Source organism: Mustelus asterias, chromosome 3 (assembly GCF_964213995.1).
Source record: "Mustelus asterias chromosome 3, sMusAst1.hap1.1, whole genome shotgun sequence".
Classification (NCBI taxonomy): Eukaryota; Metazoa; Chordata; class Chondrichthyes; order Carcharhiniformes; family Triakidae; genus Mustelus; species Mustelus asterias.
In genome coordinates, this window is record NC_135803.1 from 141103973 (window position 1) to 141122811 (window position 18839).

At 43.9% G+C, this 18839-nt stretch overlaps 1 protein-coding gene across 1 annotated transcript in view; it reads right to left on the minus strand.

Moving 5' to 3' along the window:
- Positions 1-3703: 3703 nt before the first annotated feature.
- LOC144491878 (inter-alpha-trypsin inhibitor heavy chain H3-like) overlaps positions 3704-18839 on the minus strand; it is an 89242-nt gene continuing 74106 nt past the window's right edge. Inside the window, exons 17-23 of the mRNA XM_078210168.1 lie at positions 17010-17022; positions 13565-13619; positions 11625-11735; positions 8648-8849; positions 5543-5715; positions 4459-4561; positions 3704-4212 (exon numbers count right to left, since the gene is read on the minus strand). Coding sequence (XP_078066294.1) covers positions 4068-4212; positions 4459-4561; positions 5543-5715; positions 8648-8849; positions 11625-11735; positions 13565-13619; positions 17010-17022 — 802 coding nt within the window. The 3' untranslated portion in view covers positions 3704-4067. The remainder of the gene's footprint in view (positions 4213-4458; positions 4562-5542; positions 5716-8647; positions 8850-11624; positions 11736-13564; positions 13620-17009; positions 17023-18839) is intronic.

An 18839-nucleotide genomic window follows, 5' to 3' on the forward strand; every position in this document is an offset into this window, starting at 1 on the left:
CAGCGGAACGGTCCGTCAGCACCACCAGAAGGCCAGACTGGGAACTGCAGCGGAACGGTCCGTCAGCACCACCAGGAGGCCAGACTGGGAACTGCAGCGGAACGGTCCGTCAGCACCACCAGGAGGCCAGGCCGGAACTGCACCGGGCACGGTCCGCCAGCACCACCAGCAAGCCAGGTCGGAACTGCACCAGGCACGGTCCGGCAGCACGATCAAGAGGCCAAGCTGGCAACCGCAGCAGGCACGGTCCTCCAGCACCACCAGGAGGCCAGACTGGGAACTGCAGCGGGCGCCGTCCTCCCGCACCATCCGGAGGCCAGGTCGGGAACTGCAGCGGGCACGGTCCGCCAGCACCACCAGGAGGCCAGGCCGGGAACTGCAGCGGCACTGTCCGCGCGCACTGTCCGCCAGCACCACCAGGAGGCCAGGCCGGGAACTGCAGCGGAACGGTCCGTCAGCACCACCAGGAGGCCAGGCCGGGAACTGCAGTGGGCACGGTCCGCTAGCGCCACCAGGAGGCCAGGCCGGGAACTGCAGTGGGCACGGTCCGCTGGCGCCACCAGGAGGCCAGGCCGGGAACTGCAGTGGGCACGGACGTCAGCGCCACCAGGAGGCCAGACTGGGAACTGCAGCGGGCACTGTCCGCCAGCACCTTCTTCAGGTGAGTGAGGAGTTGTATCCACAAACAGGGCATATAAAGACACAAACTCAATTTACAAGATAATGGTTGGAATGCAAGTCTTTACAGGTAATCAAGTCTTAAAGGTACAGACAATGTGAGTGGAGAGAGGGTTAAACACAGGTTAAAGAGATGTGTATTACAGCTGCAGTATTACACATCTCTTTAACCTGTGCTTAACTCTTTCTCCACTCACATTGTCTGTACCTTTAAGACTTGATTACCTGTAAAGACTTGCATTCCAACCATTATCTTGTAAATTGAGTTTAAGACCATAAGACATAGGAGCGGAAGTAAGGCCATTCGGCCCATCGAGTCCACTCCACCATTCAATCATGGTTGATTTCAACTCCATTTACCCACTCTCTCCCCATAGCCCTTAATTCCTCGAGAAATCAAGAATTTATCAATTTCTGTCTTGAAGACGCTCAACGTCTCGGCCTCCACAGCCCTCTGTGGCAATGAATTCCACAGACCCACCACTCTCTGGCTGAAGAAATTTCTCCTCATCTCTGTTCTAAAGTGACTCCCTTTTATTCTAAGGCTGTGCTCCCGCGTCCTAGTCTCCCCTGTTAATGGAAACAACTTCCCTACGTCCATCCTATCTAAGCCGTTCATTATCTTGTAAGTTTCTATCAGATCTCCCCTCAACCTCCTAAACTCCAATGAATATAATCCCACGATCCTCAGACGTTCATCGTATGTCAGGCCTACCATTCCTGGGATCATCCGTGTGAATCTCCGCTGGACCCGCTCCAGTGCCAGTATGTCCTTCCTGAGGTGTGGGGCCCAAAATTGCTCACATTTGTGTCTTTATATGCCCTGTTTGTGAACAGAACTCCCACTTACCTGATGAAGGAGCAGCGCTCCGAAAGCTAGTGGCTTGTGCTACCAAATAAACCTGTTGGACTTTAACCTGGTGTTGTGAGACTTCTTACTGTGCCCACCCCAGTCCAACGCCGGCATCTCCACATCATCGCCAGCACCACCAGGGGGCCAGGCCGGGAACTGCAGTGGACATTGTCTGCCAGCACCACCTGGAGGCCAGGCTGGGAACTGCAGTGGACATGGTTCGCCAGTACCAACAGGAGGTCAGGCTGGGAACTGCAGTGGGCACGGTCCTCCAGCACCACCAGGAGGCCACAACAAGAACAGAAAAGGCTGGAAAATTTCAGCTGGTCTGACAGCATCTGTGGGCAGAGAATAGAGCCAACATTTCGAGTCAGGGTGACCCTTAGTCAGAGCTCCGACGCAACAAGAACAAACGCAGCCACTAGACCCACATCCTAGGGGAGAGCCCCAAGGTCAAGCCCTTTGCTCCAGCCTAAGCCCACCCGACCTGAGGTTAAAGTTTATTTATTGGTCACAAGTAAGGCTTACATGAACACTGCAATGAAGTTACTGTGAAAATCCCCTAGTCGCCACACTCCGGCGTCTGTTCGGGTCAATGCACCCTAACCAGCATGTCTTTCAGACTGTGGGAGGAAATAGCAGACACGGGAAAATGTGCAAATTCCACACAGACAGCGACCCAAGCTGGGAATTGAACCCAGGTCCCTGTGAGGCACCAGTGCTAACCACTGTGCCACCGTGCAGCCCCAGAAGAAAGGATCTCCAGGTCCTTTAGGGGACCCTTCCTCTGCAGCCTGGCCGCAGCAAAGGGCACATGGGCACACCACCTACCCCCCCCCCCCCCCTCACTGGAGTGCAAGGCGCCAGGTCCATGCTTGTCAGGACCTGCATCAAAGCCCGCTCGGTGGGCTTCCTGCACCAAAGCCCGCTCGGTTTGCTTCCTGCTGGGGAGGGGGTGGGGGGTGGATTGCCAATGCAGGAGGTCGCTGAATTGGGCTTCCAAGCTGCTAATTAAATATCTTTGAGGGATTTTGAATATTCACTGGGTTCCTGCCCGCTCTGAGTGGGAACCACGTTGGGGAACATCGTGACAGGTTTGCTGCCCGATAGGAATCCCGTTTTAGGCCCAATGCCTGATTGAACGAACCATCAAGATTCCCATCGGGGCTAACAGGCCTGGTGAATCCCAGCCAAAATCTGGTCATAATTTGAGTAGAAAATTCCAAATGGATACAATTAAAAAAGTTGCCCCAATGCTGAGATCTACAATCAAAATATCTCAGCTACAAACAGAAATATTAATAAACTTTGAACCTGGTTAGAAAAATGCAGGGAAACTGATTATTAACAATTTTGGAGAAGAACATAGGATATTTTGCTTGAAAAAATTATCTTCCACCTAAACAGCAGAAACATTTAACACAACAGTGCCAAATCATAGGCAAGTAGAATGATCATTGAGAGAAAAAGAGGTATAAATGACTACAAGGCAGCCAAAGAAAGGGAAGTAAGAATCAAACAAAAGTATTAATATGGGCGGCATGGTGGCACAATGGTTAGCATTGCTGCCTCACAGGGACCCACGTTTGATTCCCGGCTTGGGTCACTGCCTGTGCGGAGTCTGCACATTCTCCCCGTGTCTGTATGGGTTTCCACTGAGTGCTCCAGTTTCCTCCCACAGTCTGAAAGACATGCTGGTTAGATGCATTGGCCATGCTAAATTCTCCTTCAGTGTAACCCGAACAGGTGCCAAAGTGTGGCGACTAGGGGGATTTCATTGCAGTGATTTCATTGCAGTGTTAATGTAAGCCTACTTGTGACACTAATAAATAAACTTTAGATGTTAGAAATCTAAATTATGAACCAAATTCACACATGGGAGAATGTAAACAGGTAAGATTTCACCCCTATATTAGATGACTTAGGCCACAAGGATATTAAGGGATCTTGAACAGCCGCCGGTGATCTCGAGGACAGGGAGTGTGGGCTTAAGATCCCGTCCTATGTCATTCCAGTTATCAGAAAACAAATGTTCATTTTACTCAGTGTGGGCAACTGTATAATGCCAACATACTGAATGCATATGTATGAGTGTCTGGAGCACATGAATCTCAACATGGGGGGAGGAAACAGCAGAATTCCATGCGAGAGAATGAATGATGGACACAGAAGTGACAAGTTTGTTTAAAATGAACATGGTGAATTTATTATTGGCGTATTCTGTGTATATTGCTAGATCAGATACATTGGATTGCACAAATGCAGCGTTTTTCTGGAATCAGATCCATCAGACTCACTTGCCCTTGTCTCTTGTCAGGTGCCTTCTTGTCATTCCATTGCTTACACACAGAATAAATTTGGCCATTTGACATAAAGAGATTCCAGTTTAAAGGAACAACTGAATTTATTTGAGGAAACTGGAAACACTTGTAGATGTACAATTTTCAACCTATATTCAATTGACATATGAAGTGATTGAACAATAAAGCTATGCAAATGATACTAAAGGGATAATCTTTCACCATCTGCTCTCGGATTACGCAGGTAGTGAATCAAATAAAGAAGGAACAACGTAGTCAGTGGGAATTCCGTCAAAAACTCCTTTCCCGCTGTAGTGGACCAACCAGCATGGGATATTGGTACCTCGCCTTGGATCAAATCTGTAATCTTTCTGGTATCCCCTAAAATTAAAAATATCAATAAAATGAATGTAAGAAACATGCAGAGAAATTACAATATTAAATAGACATGATGTGGAGATGTCGGCATTGGACTGGGTGGGCACAGTAAGACGTCTTCACCTGATGAAGGAGAAGTGCTCTGAAAGCTCGTGATTCTAAATAAACCTGTTGGACTTTAACCTGGTGTTTTGAGACGATATTAAACAGCACACATCGAAAATGTTAACACTACCTTAAAAATCTTACCTTGTCACCCCGAGTTTGTGGCCCTGTACAATCATTGTCGTGTCAGGTTTGCCTTGATCTGAGCTCAGGTGTTCCTCGGTACTTATTTCATGGTAAAACTGGCCTGTGTCAAAATAAGGATGAATTAAGACGACTGGAAAGTCATGAGCGCAGGCAGGATATGCAAGAAGAGTAAGGAAAACTTAGTTTGTTCCATCTGTGAAGATGACCTAATTATTCATTAGGGGTGAATGAGTTATAGAAACATAGAACTCAGGAGTAGGCCATTCAGCCCTTCGAACCTGCTCCACCATTCATTTTGATCATAGCTGATATTCAATATCCTGTTCCCCCCTTCCCCCGTATCCCTTGGTCCCTTTAGCCCCAAGAGCTAAAGAGTTTAGAAGCAGTTGCTTGATTTTGTAATTAAACCAAGAATTTCAGTTTTCTTTGTAGTGTAATTCATTGGCTTGTGCAAGAACTTTGGTGGTAGTCTAGTTTGGTATAAAATTAATGTAAACTTTGGAATAGATATTCCCAAAAATGATAGCAAAATAATAATTTCTGTTTGGTAGGAGTCCTGGAATTGAAATCTCCGTAACCAGGATAAAGTATTCTTTTCACTTTCCCCCCCCCCCCCCCACAAATGAGTGATTTAATTAGTCATAGAGGTATACAGTACAGAAAAAGGCCCTTCAGCCCATCATGTCTGTGCCAATCAAAGACAGACCACCTAACTATTCTAACCCCATTTTCCAGCACTTGGCCCATGGCCTTGACATCGCAAGTATACATTTAAGTACGTCTTAAATGGGGTATGAGGGTCTCATAATGATGTGAATATTTACTCTCTGGACTATTCTGTAACACTAAACGGAATAGATGCTGCCTAATTCACAGTCTGTTACAGTGAAGGATGCAAATTACTGCTCTTGGGACATATATTCTGCAGCCATTACTAAATATGATACTAGAATATTATAAGCTTTTGATGCAAAGGTATTTATAAAAGCACTTCACCATTGTACAAAAGCTATATCTCCCTTTAGAGTGGCTCAATGTTTAACTATGACTTTACAGGTAATAGAGTGAATGTGCTACTTACCGAGTAACCCATGGGTCATATTAGAGAGCCTGTGGCTGTCATGTGTATAAAATCCCAGGAAGTGTCTGTGTACAGGACGATGTTTCCTCACCCGATGCAGCAGAATAACAAATGTTGCAGCATCGTCCATTGTCAGTGTGAGGTTCCTGTTTTTTACGATGGAAATCGAGAAACTAGGAAATGGATATTAGAGATGATGAATTAGGCAGTTTCGAAACATTGATATCCTGAATATTGAATTAGCATAAATAAAGTTCTCAAAATTGTCCATTTTAGAAACCCATTTTCAGGAGGTGCCATTCAGTTAGTCTATCGTTCTTATATCGATCCTTCCAGATAGCAAGACCAAAGCAGATGCTGGCTACGCAACCCTCTCTTGTCACACTGGCAGGTCCAAAGAGCTCTTTGGCCTCAGACTACATTCCTATATTTATCAATTTTGCTTCCAATTTCCACTCCTCTATCCCCCTCACATGGTCTATCTCTGACACTTCTCTTCCCTTCCTTGACCTCTCCGTCTCCATTTCTGATGATAAACTGTCCACCAGTATCCATTACAAACCACTGACTCCCACAATTACCATGACTACAGCTCTTCACACTCCACATCCTGTAAGGATTCCATCCCATTCTCTCAGTTCCTTCATCTCTGCCACATCTGTTCAGATGATGCCACTTTCCAAAATAGCGCTGTCAATATGTCTTCCTTCTTCCTCAATCATGGTTTTCCACCCACTGTGGTTGACAGGGTTCATGACTGCGTCTGACCCATTCCCCGGGCCACTTCTCTCACCCCCTCCCCTCCCTCTCGGAATCAGGATAGGGTCCCCTTATCCTCACCTTTCACCCCACCAGCCTCCGCATTCAAAGGATTCCGCCATTTCCGCCAACTCCAGCATAATGCCACCACTCAAACACATCTTCTCTTCACTCCCCCTGGTCAGCATTCCTTAGGGGCCATTCTCTCCAGGACACCCTGGTCCACTCTTCCGTCACACCCAACACTTCAGCCCCTGCTCATGGCACCTTCCCATGCAATCATTGAAGGTGCAACACCTGCCTCTCTACCTCCTCCCTGCTCACCAGCCCAGGTCCTAAGCATTTCACATGCACCTTCCTCAATCTGGTCTATTGCATTTGCTGCTCCCAATGCAGTCTACTCTACATTGGAGAGACCAAACACAGACTGGGTCACTGTTTTGCTGAACACCTTCAGTCCATCCGCAAGGAGGACCCAGACCTTCCTGTGGCTTACCACTTCAACACACCACTCTTGTCCACATATCTGTCCTTGGTCTTTTGCAATGTTCTAGTGAACCCCAATGCAAACTGGAGGAACAGCACCTCATCTTCCGATTGGGCACTTCACAGCCTTCTGGACTGAACGTTGAGTTCAACAATTTTAGAGCATGAACTCTCCCCTCCACCTTCACCTCATTTCTATTTATTTGATTATATTTCGTTTTTTCATCTCATTCATCCATTTTTACCATCCTTCTTTCTCTCTTCTTTTTTTCCACTTCTCCATTTCCGCTCTCCTTCTTGCTCCCCCCCCCCCCCCCAGCTTCAGGCCAATTGCCTTAACCATCTGTACCGCCATTCATACATTCTGATCTCTTAATGGACACTTTTAACACATTTCTCAGCCATCTTCATCCTCATTTACATTCCCTTTGTCCTTTTATAGCCCCCCCACTCTCATTGTATATATATTTTTTGATTCTCTTTGCCCTTAGCTCTGACAAAGGGTCATCCAGACTCGAAACGTTGGCTCTATAAGATTTGCACTCCATCTGACGAAGGAGCAGCGCTCCGAAAGCTAATGGTATTTGCTACCAAATAAACCTGTTGGACTTTAACCTGGTGTTGTTAAAACTCTTGCTCTATTCTCTCTCCACAGATGCTGTCAGACCTGCTGAGATTTTCCAGCATTTTCTGTTTTTGATTCGTATATTCCTGTTTTTCCATCTAGGAAGTAGGCTACTGGGCATTCTCCATCCGACCTCTTCTTTCATGCTCCATGCAAGATTCACTGACTCTGTGAAGCACATCTTTGAAGATGCACTATCAGTGCTACTTTAAAATGCCACGCTCTGTGTGGGACTTCAGATGTGACTCAAAACGGAATCTGAAAGAGTAACTGGCCATCGGAGCAGATATACGGAGGGAGAAGAAAGTTGCAAAGGAGAGAAAAGCCCAGCATCCTGAAAGCAGGGAGGACTGTTCCTGATACAACATCTTACCAACATTAATGTCAAGCAAGTATGAAAGATACTCTTACCCAAATCCTAGTAGAGCAACATGAACATTGAATTATGTCATCATTTGTTGTAAGGAGAGTGGTTTAGGACATTTCTAAAAGCTGTGATAAAGCATTATAAAAGTTTCTTTTAAAATATTCATCATCCCAATTTTTTTCACAGAATTGTTACAGTACAAAAAGGAGGCCATTCAGCCCATCGTATCCACGTCAGCTCTCCGAATGATCATGTCATCAATCTCCTGTCATCTTCCTGTAACCCTGCATATTTTTCTTTTCAAATAATCATCTAATTCTCTCTTGAATTTCTCAGTTGAACCTGCCTCCACCACACTCTCAGTCCAGACCCTAACCATTTGCTGTGTGAAAATGTTATTTTGTTATCTCTCATCTCGCTTTTGTCAATTACTTTAAATCAGTGCCCTTTCATTCTGAAAAGACTCTCAATCGGATTAACTTTCCTCGGGTATCTGATATTGACTCTTCGCTTAGTTTTGTTATTACAATAATATTGCAATTCTGCCTGATGTGTGATATTAGTATTTTTGCAAACTTTATTTCATTATATGCTTTTTTTTATTCATTCGTGCAACATGGGCATCGCTGGCTGGGCCAGCATTTATTGCCCATCCCTAGTTGCCCTTGGAGGGCAGTTGAGGGTCAACCACATTGCTGTGGCTCTGGAGTCACATGTAGGCCAGACCAGGAAAGGACGGCAGATTTCCTTCTCTAAAGGATATTAGTGAACCGGATGGGATTTTCCGACAATCAACAATGGTTTCATGGTCATCAGTGTTGGTCACCCAACTGGTTTTTGATGTTGCTGTGTAATTGATAACCCATACCTCACACTTGTTAAAGATGCTGTTGCAGACCAGGGGAAAGTATGCGTCCCTTCTCCATGAATAAGTGTAATTGTTTGTGTCGATACTTCAACTTTCACACCCGTCTTCTTACTCACAATTCCAAACTTCCCAAAGTGTATGTTTACTTTCTTGTTGGTTACAGCTGCCTGCTCTCCAGTCAACTGTCCATTTACCACAAGGCCTGAATATAAATGGAAAAAATACATGAATTAAAGTTAATCAATTGTCAGAATGTCAAATTAAAAGAGAATTGATGTTGACAATTGGAAATTCCTTGTCCAGCAGTTACGATGTTGCGAGAGAAATCTCCTTTTGATTTGACCGATATGTAATTATATTATGGATCATTAATAAAGTTAATAAAATGTAGGCGACAAAATCTTTTTAAAAACTAACCACAGATGTTGGAAACTTCAAACCAAAACACTGCTGTGGCTCTGGAGTCACATGTAGGCCAGACCAGGTAAGGTCAGCAGATTTCCTTCCCTAAAGAACATTAGTGAACCGGATGGGTTTTTCTGACAATCGACAATGGCTTCATGGTCATGAGTAGATTCTTAATTCCAGATATGTTTTATTGGATAGATCAATCAGTTCTAACTAAGGGTAATACCCAAAGATTAAACCTCTCTTGTGTATTTTAAGGATGTTAAGGATCTTCTGTGTTTTCTGTTTTCTTATGAAAATAGACATTTGTTCTCGGAACGGAACAAACTCCTGTGGAAATTTTACCTAACTTTCCAACATGCCCTGTTGATACTATTATATAATGCAGGACACTAAATAAGAAATATATTTTTAATATAAATTGAACTGAAATACAATATACTACTGCTTTTTCTATTAAATTTTAACTGTGATTGGAAGCAGTTGATAAGCAGTATATATAATAAACTCTTACAACCCACATTGGGTCCAATGGATTTTAAATTAACACTGGCTTGAATTACTATAAAGACAATAAGGATGTCAAGGATGGCAAGTTACTGAAAGCAGTTTTAAGTGGATCCTATCCAACGATCTTTATTCCTGGAAGGCTACTTTAGCATACCAATGAGTAAAAATGAAGGGAAATAATGTAGAGAAACATTGGGTGGTATTTTCTGGGTACATTGGCAGTGGGCTGGGATGTGTGAAGGCTGACAAAATATTGCTGGCCCCAAAGTCATCGTCCTGCTGCCATTTCATTTTGTTAACAGTGAGAAAGCTGGCAAACTTAAGCAGCATCACAATGGGCACCAGGCTAGGCCTCCTTTTTGGGCCCACCATGGCTCACAGAAATGACCTTCTCCCCCCACATCACCACAGCCACTGGCCCGGGACTTCAGAGACTGACCCTAGTGCCCCCAGATTCCATTTAACCAATCTTTGTGGGTGCACAGCCATCAGTCTAGGCCCTCTAGGTATAGCCCCAGCACTGACCACTTCTAGTGAGTTTTTTAAATTCATTCATGGGATGTGGGCCAACATTTATTGCCCATCCCTAAGGGCAGTTAAGAGTCAACCACATTGCTGCGAATCGTAGCATAGTGGTTGGCACTGCTGCCTCACAGCGCCAGGGACCCCTGGTTCGATTCCTGGCTTGGTTCACTGTCTGTGTAGAGTTTGCACGTTCTCCCCGTGTCTGCGTGGGTTTCTTCCGGGTGCTCCGGTTTCCTCCCACGTTCTGAAAGATGTGCTGGTTAGATGCATTGACCCGAACAGGCGCCCCACTGTGGCGACTAGGGGAATTTCACAGTAACTTCATTGCAGTGTTAATGTAAGCCTTACTTATCTCAATAATTAATAAACTTTTTAAAATCTGGAGTCACATGTAGGCCAGACCAGGTAAGGATAACAGATTTCCTTCCTTAAAGGACATTAATGAACTACATGGGTTTTTATGGCAATCAACAATGATTTCAAGGTCATCGTTAGACTTTTAATTCCAGAATTTTATTGAATTCAAATTTCCCCATCAGCCATGGTGGGATTTGAACTCAGGTCCACAGAACATTCCCTGGGTCTCTGGATTACTCGTCCTGCAGCAATATCACTACGCCACTAGTGGCGCTATTGAAGATGCTGAGAGGAGTGGCAGCTTCTGGGGTCTGGGCTGGCATTCTAATAGGATGGCAGCAATTACTTAATTGGCATCTCCCCAGCAAATGTGGCCCCGGGTCTCACTGCCTATCTGAAGTAATGTTACCCGCCCCCCTGCTTTTGGCCACAGTTGTGGGACTGCTGTGGTCTCCAAAACATCCCAGCCATCAAGTAAATTACTCATGCGATTTGTACAAAATAGGCGTGCACTTAGATAGGCCACATCATAAACTTAAAAGCTTTACACAAGCCTGTCAATTCAAAAGATTACAAATTAAAATCTGGGCTCCAGCTGACAGTTGTGTTGAAGTGTAGAAAAAACGCCTTGATAAATCCGAGGCTTTGACATTTTGCACGATTCATTCCAAATAATAACTGTTAGTATTGTTTTTTTTCTCCTTTCTATCAGATTTTCCTTTATCAAGTGCCCCCCTTTATCAAGCAGTAAAATTAAAAAATGGCCAGCTTTAACATCATTGTGGTATCCGCTAGTTCAAGGTATGCTTCTGTTTGTTAGCAGTGCACTGGGGCGGCACGGTAGCACAGTGGTCAGCACTGCTGCCTCACAACGCCAGGGACTCAGGTTTGATTCCCGGCTTGGGTCACTGTCTGTGTGGTGTTTGCACATTCTCCCTGTGTCTGCATGGGTTTCCTCCGGATGCTCCAGTTTCCTCCAACAGTCCAAAGATATGCTGGTTAGGTGCATTAGCCATGCTAAATTCTCCCTCAGTGTACCCGAACAGGCGCCGGAGTGTGGCGACCAGGGGATTTTCACAGTAACTTCATTGCAGTGTTAATGTAAACCTACTTGTGACTAATAAATAAACTTTTAAACATTTTTTTTCTGGCAGCTTGTGACAGAACTTGCACCTACCTGTATGAGGATCTGTCACCAGGTTTAGAATTTCAGCTGGTTTCCCATCAATGTTCAAACAAATGGCATCACTGTGATTGTTTATTGAAATGATAAATTGAGGATCGCTGTCTACTTGAAAAAGATGTCAAAGTTTTAGAGCATTTAAATCATTGCCATTTTTATATAAAACACTTTTGAGTCGATAACACTTTAGCTTCACACATTGTTACAGATGTAAAAAAATACTGAAGAAAAGCCAGGCATTTCCTTCTGCAAGTTCTGAATTTGGCAGATACTGGGTTTAAAATAATAGATTCTATATTGAATTGCATTTTATGCTTAAGAAAAAATGGCCTCCATTTTGTTGTGGGTATTTTTCAAAATTTTTAGAAGTTTTTTTACTCCGCTCTTAAAGTTACAAAGGCAATGCTCAGATTGGACCGAGCAGACTCAAATCCATTCCTTGCTTGCTCCAAAAACCAAATTCAAAATCCAATTGAATCCAATTCATGGTCCCCACAAGAGAGACAAACAAGATCCAAGCTGACAAGATAAGGCATTGCATCTTGGGCTTGATCTGACACTCAATCTTAGCCAAAAGGCCACATTTTTGTCCAGTTAAAAAAATTTTTTGTTTATGTCCAATTCAATCCAATCAAAGTCCAATTCAAAGTCTCAACAAGTGAAACATTCCTGACAAGACAGGCTGGCTTCTTCCTGTCTTGGGCTTGATCTACATGATCCAAGCTGATTGAAGCAGACATTGCACCTCCTCCAAGGCTTGATATCATTTACATCTTAGCCAAAAGGCCTCGATGCTGCTTTAAAAAATTACTTCAAAAGAAGCCTCAGTGTAACCTCATGACTTCAACCAAATGCAGGACAGCAAAACTACACTTGATCTTTGCCAATCTGCAGCTTTTTTCTAACCAGAGAGAGAGAGAGAGACACTGATCCTATCCTCAATTTGACTTCCACATGTTCAAGTGAAGCTCACTATATGGTCATCTGGACTGATTCATTTTCACTTCCTTAGTAGAGCAGTGCTGAAGTCAATTTTAACACCTTGGACTAAAGCTGAGCACATCAAAGCTTTTTTTTGGCAAATTGGTTGCTATTGAAGTGTAGTCAGCATTGTAATGTAGGAAGCACAGCAATCAATTTGCACACTGTTGTAATGTAGAAAGCACAAAAATCAGTTTGCACACAGAAAGCTGCCATTAATAGCAATGTGATAATGACCAGGTAATCTCCTTTATGACGTTGGCTGAAAGGTAAATATTGACCAGGAAACTGGGGTAATTCCCCTGCTCTTCTGATTTTTAATATTCTCCTTAGAGAATAGACTGTTCCTCGGTTCAAGGACTAATCCAGAAGACAGCACCTCTAACAGTGCAGCACTCCATGAATACGACACTGCAGGGTCAGCCGAGGGTTTCGTGCTTAAGTCTCTGGAACGGACTTGAATCCACAACATTTCAACTCAGAGGCAAGAGTGTCACCAACTGAGCTATACCCACTGAATGCAAATGGTTGTAATGTTTATTAATTTGATTTTATTCCTTCATGGGATGTGGGCATCTCAGGTATGGCCAGCGTTTGTTGCCCATACATAATTGTCCTTGAGAGCAGTTATGAATTAACCACATAGTTGTGGGTCTGGAATCCCATAAGGACGGCAGATTTCCTTCCCTAAAAGACATTAATGAACCATATGAGCTTTTACAACGATTGTTGCTAGTTCCATAGTTATCTTTACTGAGATAAGCTCTCAATTCCAGATTTGTTAAGAATTGAATTTAAATTCCAACAGCTAAGGTGGTGGAATTTGAACCCATCACAATAGAGCATTAGTCTGGGCATCTTGGATTACTTGCCCAGTGATCATACCATTATGCCACCATCTTACCTTATTAATATGGCTATATCAAACAATAAATGATTGAAATGTGCCTTACCAGTAGCAACAGCAGGCATGGCTTCTGCAAAGGAAATTAATGTAGAATAATGCAACTAACATATGGCTTCAGGTATTTTATCACTTAACATCCCTACAGCACAGTGGCACAGTGGTTAGCACTGCTGCCTCACAGTACCAGAGACCCAGGTTCGATTCCTGGCTTGGGTCACTGCAGAGTTTGCATGTTCTCCCTGTGTCTGTGTGAGTTTCCTCCGGGTGCTCTGATTTTCTCCCACAGTCTGAAAGATGTGCTGGTTGGGTGTATTGGCCATGCTAAATTCTCCCTCAGTGTACCCGAACAGGCGCTGGAGGATAGCTACTAAGGGATTTTCATAGTAACTTCATTGCAGTGCTAATGTAAGCCCACTTGTGATACTAATAAATAAACTTAAAAAAACAGTAATTTCTGGGATACATGGAAATATGTATATTGATCAGCTGTGCCAATTTAAAAGATAATTGCTTTTGCAAGTCATTAAAGTAATTAAATAAGTTTAAAAAGAAAATGAAATTGTTGGGAGATTGTATTTGATGAAGAAACTTTTACAAGTTTAAAGCAACTTGTCACAGCTCAGATGAATCTCCAAATACGAGATTTTGCAAAAAACCTTCCATGACATTTTGCACTATCATGAGTGTTCCTCAAAAACATTAAAACTTTTAAACATTTATACAATTTTTCAAAATAATTGCATCTAGCAAGTATCCATAGAGTCAAGGTTAGTGTATTTCTAAAAGAAGTTTGAATTTTTTAGAAGCATTTATTGATTTGACATTAAATTACCAATCAAATATTCGTTCAAAAAAAACAAATGGGAAAAAAACACTTTTCTCCATTTGACTAATGGCAGAATTGAAGTGTATGGAAACAACAGAAATCGCAGGAAGAATTTCCCCACCTTGTTGTGCCACAATTACCATTCACTCTCTGGGACTTGGACTAAATGATTTTTGCTCACAATTTTTAAAAAAATTACTCCATTCCTTAAGTTACAAAGCCAATGCACAGAGTTGTCTGGGCAAGCTCAAATCCATCTCCTTGCTTGCTCCGAAAATCAAATTCAAATTCAAATTGAATCCAATTTACAGTTCCCACAAGAGAGACAAGCAAGATCCAAGCTGACAAGATAACGCTTTGCACCCCATCTTCATAGAAATCATCATAAAAATCCCTACAGTGCAGAAGGAAGCTATTTGTCCCATCAAACCTGCACCGACTACAATCCCACCAAGGCCCTTTCCCTGTAACCTCATGTATTTACCCTGTTAGTTCCCCTGATACTAAGGGACAATTTAGCATGATCAATCAACCTAACCCACACATCTTTGGACTGTGGGAGGAAACCAAAGCACCCCCGGAGGGGAGAATGCGCAAACTCCACACAGACAGTCACCCAAGGCTAGAATCAAACCCTGGTCCCTGGTGCTGTGAGGCAGCAGTGCTAACCACTGTGCCACTGTGCTGCCCTTGATCAGACATTTGACCTTGGCAAAGGGAGCTGGTGGGGTGGTGGTGGTGGGAGGGGGGGGGGGGGGTGGTTGGGGGGGGGGGGGATTTTTGCCAACAGTTAGGTCAATATTGTGGTCGTCTGCAACTTTGTTTCAACCAGAGAGAGAGACACTGGCCTGATTTTACCATCGTGTTGCGCCCATTTTCAGGCGTGGAAACTTGGTAAAGTCGGGCGTAGGCAAGTAACATGATCCGCACCTACTTCTGCGCCAGTTTCCCCTTTAACAAGACCCAAAAATGTCCTTGATCGAGACCATGCCCGAAACAGGCGCGATGGCCATTTGCATGCATTTAAATTGACTCAATGGGCTGCACACCCAACTTTACCGGCACTTCCCCCTTTCCCACCACATTCGCCCGTCCGGAATGGGTGCAAAACAGACATGCTCCATATTAGTCCGATTCGGGTGCTCCATCAGTGAGCGTTAGTGAGGAGCTAAGTGCCGAGTGTCCGACGGCTCTCTGCTTGAGATCGGTGGCAGGGGGGATCCGATGGCTCTCTGCTTGAGATCAATGGGGAGGAAGGGGGGTCTGCTGCCACTCTGCCTGTGATCAGTGGAGTGGAAGGGGGGTCCACTGCCACTCTGCCGGAGATTGGTGGGAGGAGGGGCCTGCAATTGGCCTGGGTGGCGGAGAGGGTGGGGGGATAAGGAGGTCAGTAATATTGTGCGGGTGGGGCAATGTCTGTGGGGGTCAGGGGGAGGCATTATTCGACCGGGGAGGGATGTGGCAGGGGAGCAGCATTCTATCATTTTTTTCCTGCGCATGCGCAGTTGGAGGCGCCGATTGGAGCTGTAGGGTTTTGAGTGTGTTAAGCCCCGCCCACAGGCTTATGCAGCACGATTCGGAATCGTTGATATTTTTGCAGGCATAGTGCGCATGGGGGCGTCTGAGAATGGGTCTAAAAGTCGGACCTGAAACACCCCCAGTTTCAAGTCCGCCCAGCACTTAGAATCAAAATGGTAAAATAGGGTCCACTGATCCTATCCTCAATGTGACTTCCACATGTTCAAGTGAAGCTCACATCAGGACTCATTCATTTTCACTTCCTTAGTGGAGCGGTGCTGAAGTCAATTATAACACCTTGGACTAAAGCTGAGCACATCAAAGTTTTTTTGGCAAATTAGTTGCTATTGAAGTGTAGTCAGCATTGTAATGTAGGAAGCACAGCAATCAATTTGCACACTGTTGTAATGTAGAAAGCTGAGCAGTCAGTTTGCACACAGAAAGCTGCCACAAACAGCAATGTGGTAGTGACCAGGTACTCTGCCTCTGTGACATTGTTTGAGAGGTAAATATGGACTCGGAAACTGGGGATAATCCCCCCTGCTCTTCTGCAAATTTTTAAACATTCACCTTAAGAGAGTCAGCTGTTCCTCAGTTCAAAGACTAATCCAGAACACAGCACCTCCCATAATGCAGTACTCCCTGAATCCTACACTGCAGGATCAGCCTTGATTTTGGTGCTTAAGTCTGTGGAATGGATTTGAACCCACAGCATTCCAACTCAGAGGCAAGAGTGTTACCAACTGAGCCATACCTACTGAATGCAAATGGTTGTAATGTTTATTAATTTGATTTTATTCCTTCATGGGATGTGGGCATCTCAGGTATGGCCAGCATTTGTTGCCCATACATAATTGTCCTTGAGAGCAGTTATGAATTAACCACATAGTTGTGGGTCTGGAATCCCATAAGGATGGCAGATTTCCTTCCCTAAAAGACATTAATGAACCATATGAGCTTTTACAACGATTGTTGCTAGTTCCATAGTTATCTTTACTGAGATAAGCTCTCAATTCCAGATTTGTTAAGAATTGAATTTAAATTCCAACAGCTAAGGTGGTGGAATTTGAACCCATCACAATAGAGCATTAGTCTGGGCATCTTGGATTACTTGCCCAGTGATCATACCATTATGCCACCATCTTACCTTATTAATATGGCTATATCAAACAATAAATGATTGAAATGTGCCTTACCAGTAGCAACAGCAGGCATGGCTTCTGCAAAGGAAATTAATGTAGAATAATGCAACTAACATATGGCTTCAGGTATTTTATCACTTAACATCCCTACAGCACAGTGGCACAGTGGTTAGCACTGCTGCCTCACAGTACCAGAGACCCAGGTTCGATTCCCGGCTTGGGTCACTGCAGAGTTTGCATGTTCTCCCTGTGTCTGTGTGAGTTTCCTCCGGGTGCTCTGATTTTCTCCCACAGTCTGAAAGATGTGCTGGTTGGGTGTATTGGCCATGCTAAATTCTCCCTCAGTGTACCCGAACAGGCGCTGGAGGATAGCTACTAAGGGATTTTCATAGTAACTTCATTGCAGTGCTAATGTAAGCCCACTTGTGATACTAATAAATAAACTTAAAAAAACAGTAATTCCTGGGATACATGGAAATATGTATATTGATCAGCTGTGCCAATTTAAAAGATAATTGCTTTTGCAAGTCATTAAAGTAATTAAATAAGTTTAAAAAGAAAATGAAATTGTTGGGAGATTGTATTTGATGAAGAAACTTTTACAAGTTTAAAGCAACTTGTCACAGCTCAGAAGAATCTCCAAATACGAGATTTTGCAAAAAACCTTCCATGACATTTTGCACTATCATGAGTGTTCCTCAAAAACATTAAAACTTTTAAACATTTATACAATTTTTCAAAATAATTGCATCTAGCAAGTATCCATAGAGTCAAGGTTAGTGTATTTCTAAAAGAAGTTTGAATTTTTTAGAAGCATTTATTGATTTGACATTAAATTACCAATCAAATATTCGTTCAAAAAAAACAAATGGGAAAAAAACACTTTTCTCCATTTGACTAATGGCAGAATTGAAGTGTATGGAAACAACAGAAATCGCAGGAAGAATTTCCCCACCTTGTTGTGCCACAATTACCATTCACTCTCTGGGACTTGGACTAAATGATTTTTGCTCACAATTTTTAAAAAAATTACTCCATTCCTTAAGTTACAAAGCCAATGCACAGAGTTGTCTGGGCAAGCTCAAATCCATCTCCTTGCTTGCTCCGAAAATCAAATTCAAATTCAAATTGAATCCAATTTACAGTTCCCACAAGAGAGACAAGCAAGATCCAAGCTGACAAGATAACGCTTTGCACCCCATCTTCATAGAAATCATCATAAAAATCCCTACAGTGCAGAAGGAAGCTATTTGTCCCATCAAACCTGCACCGACTACAATCCCACCAAGGCCCTTTCCCTGTAACCTCATGTATTTACCCTGTTAGTTCCCCTGATACTAAGGGACAATTTAGCATGATCAATCAACCTAACCCACACATCTTTGGACTGTGGGAGGAAACCAAAGCACCCCCGGAGGGGAGAATGCGCAAACTCCACACAGACAGTCACCCAAGGCTAGAATCAAACCCTGGTCCCTGGTGCTGTGAGGCAGCAGTGCTAACCACTGTGCCACTGTGCTGCCCTTGATCAGACATTTGACCTTGGCAAAGGGAGCTGGTGGGGTGGTGGTGGTGGGAGGGGGGGGGGGGGGGGGGTGGTTGGGGGGGGGGGGGATTTTTGCCAACAGTTAGGTCAATATTGTGGTCGTCTGCAACTTTGTTTCAACCAGAGAGAGAGACACTGGCCTGATTTTACCATCGTGTTGCGCCCATTTTCAGGCGTGGAAACTTGGTAAAGTCGGGCGTAGGCAAGTAACATGATCCGCACCTACTTCTGCGCCAGTTTCCCCTTTAACAAGACCCAAAAATGTCCTTGATCGAGACCATGCCCGAAA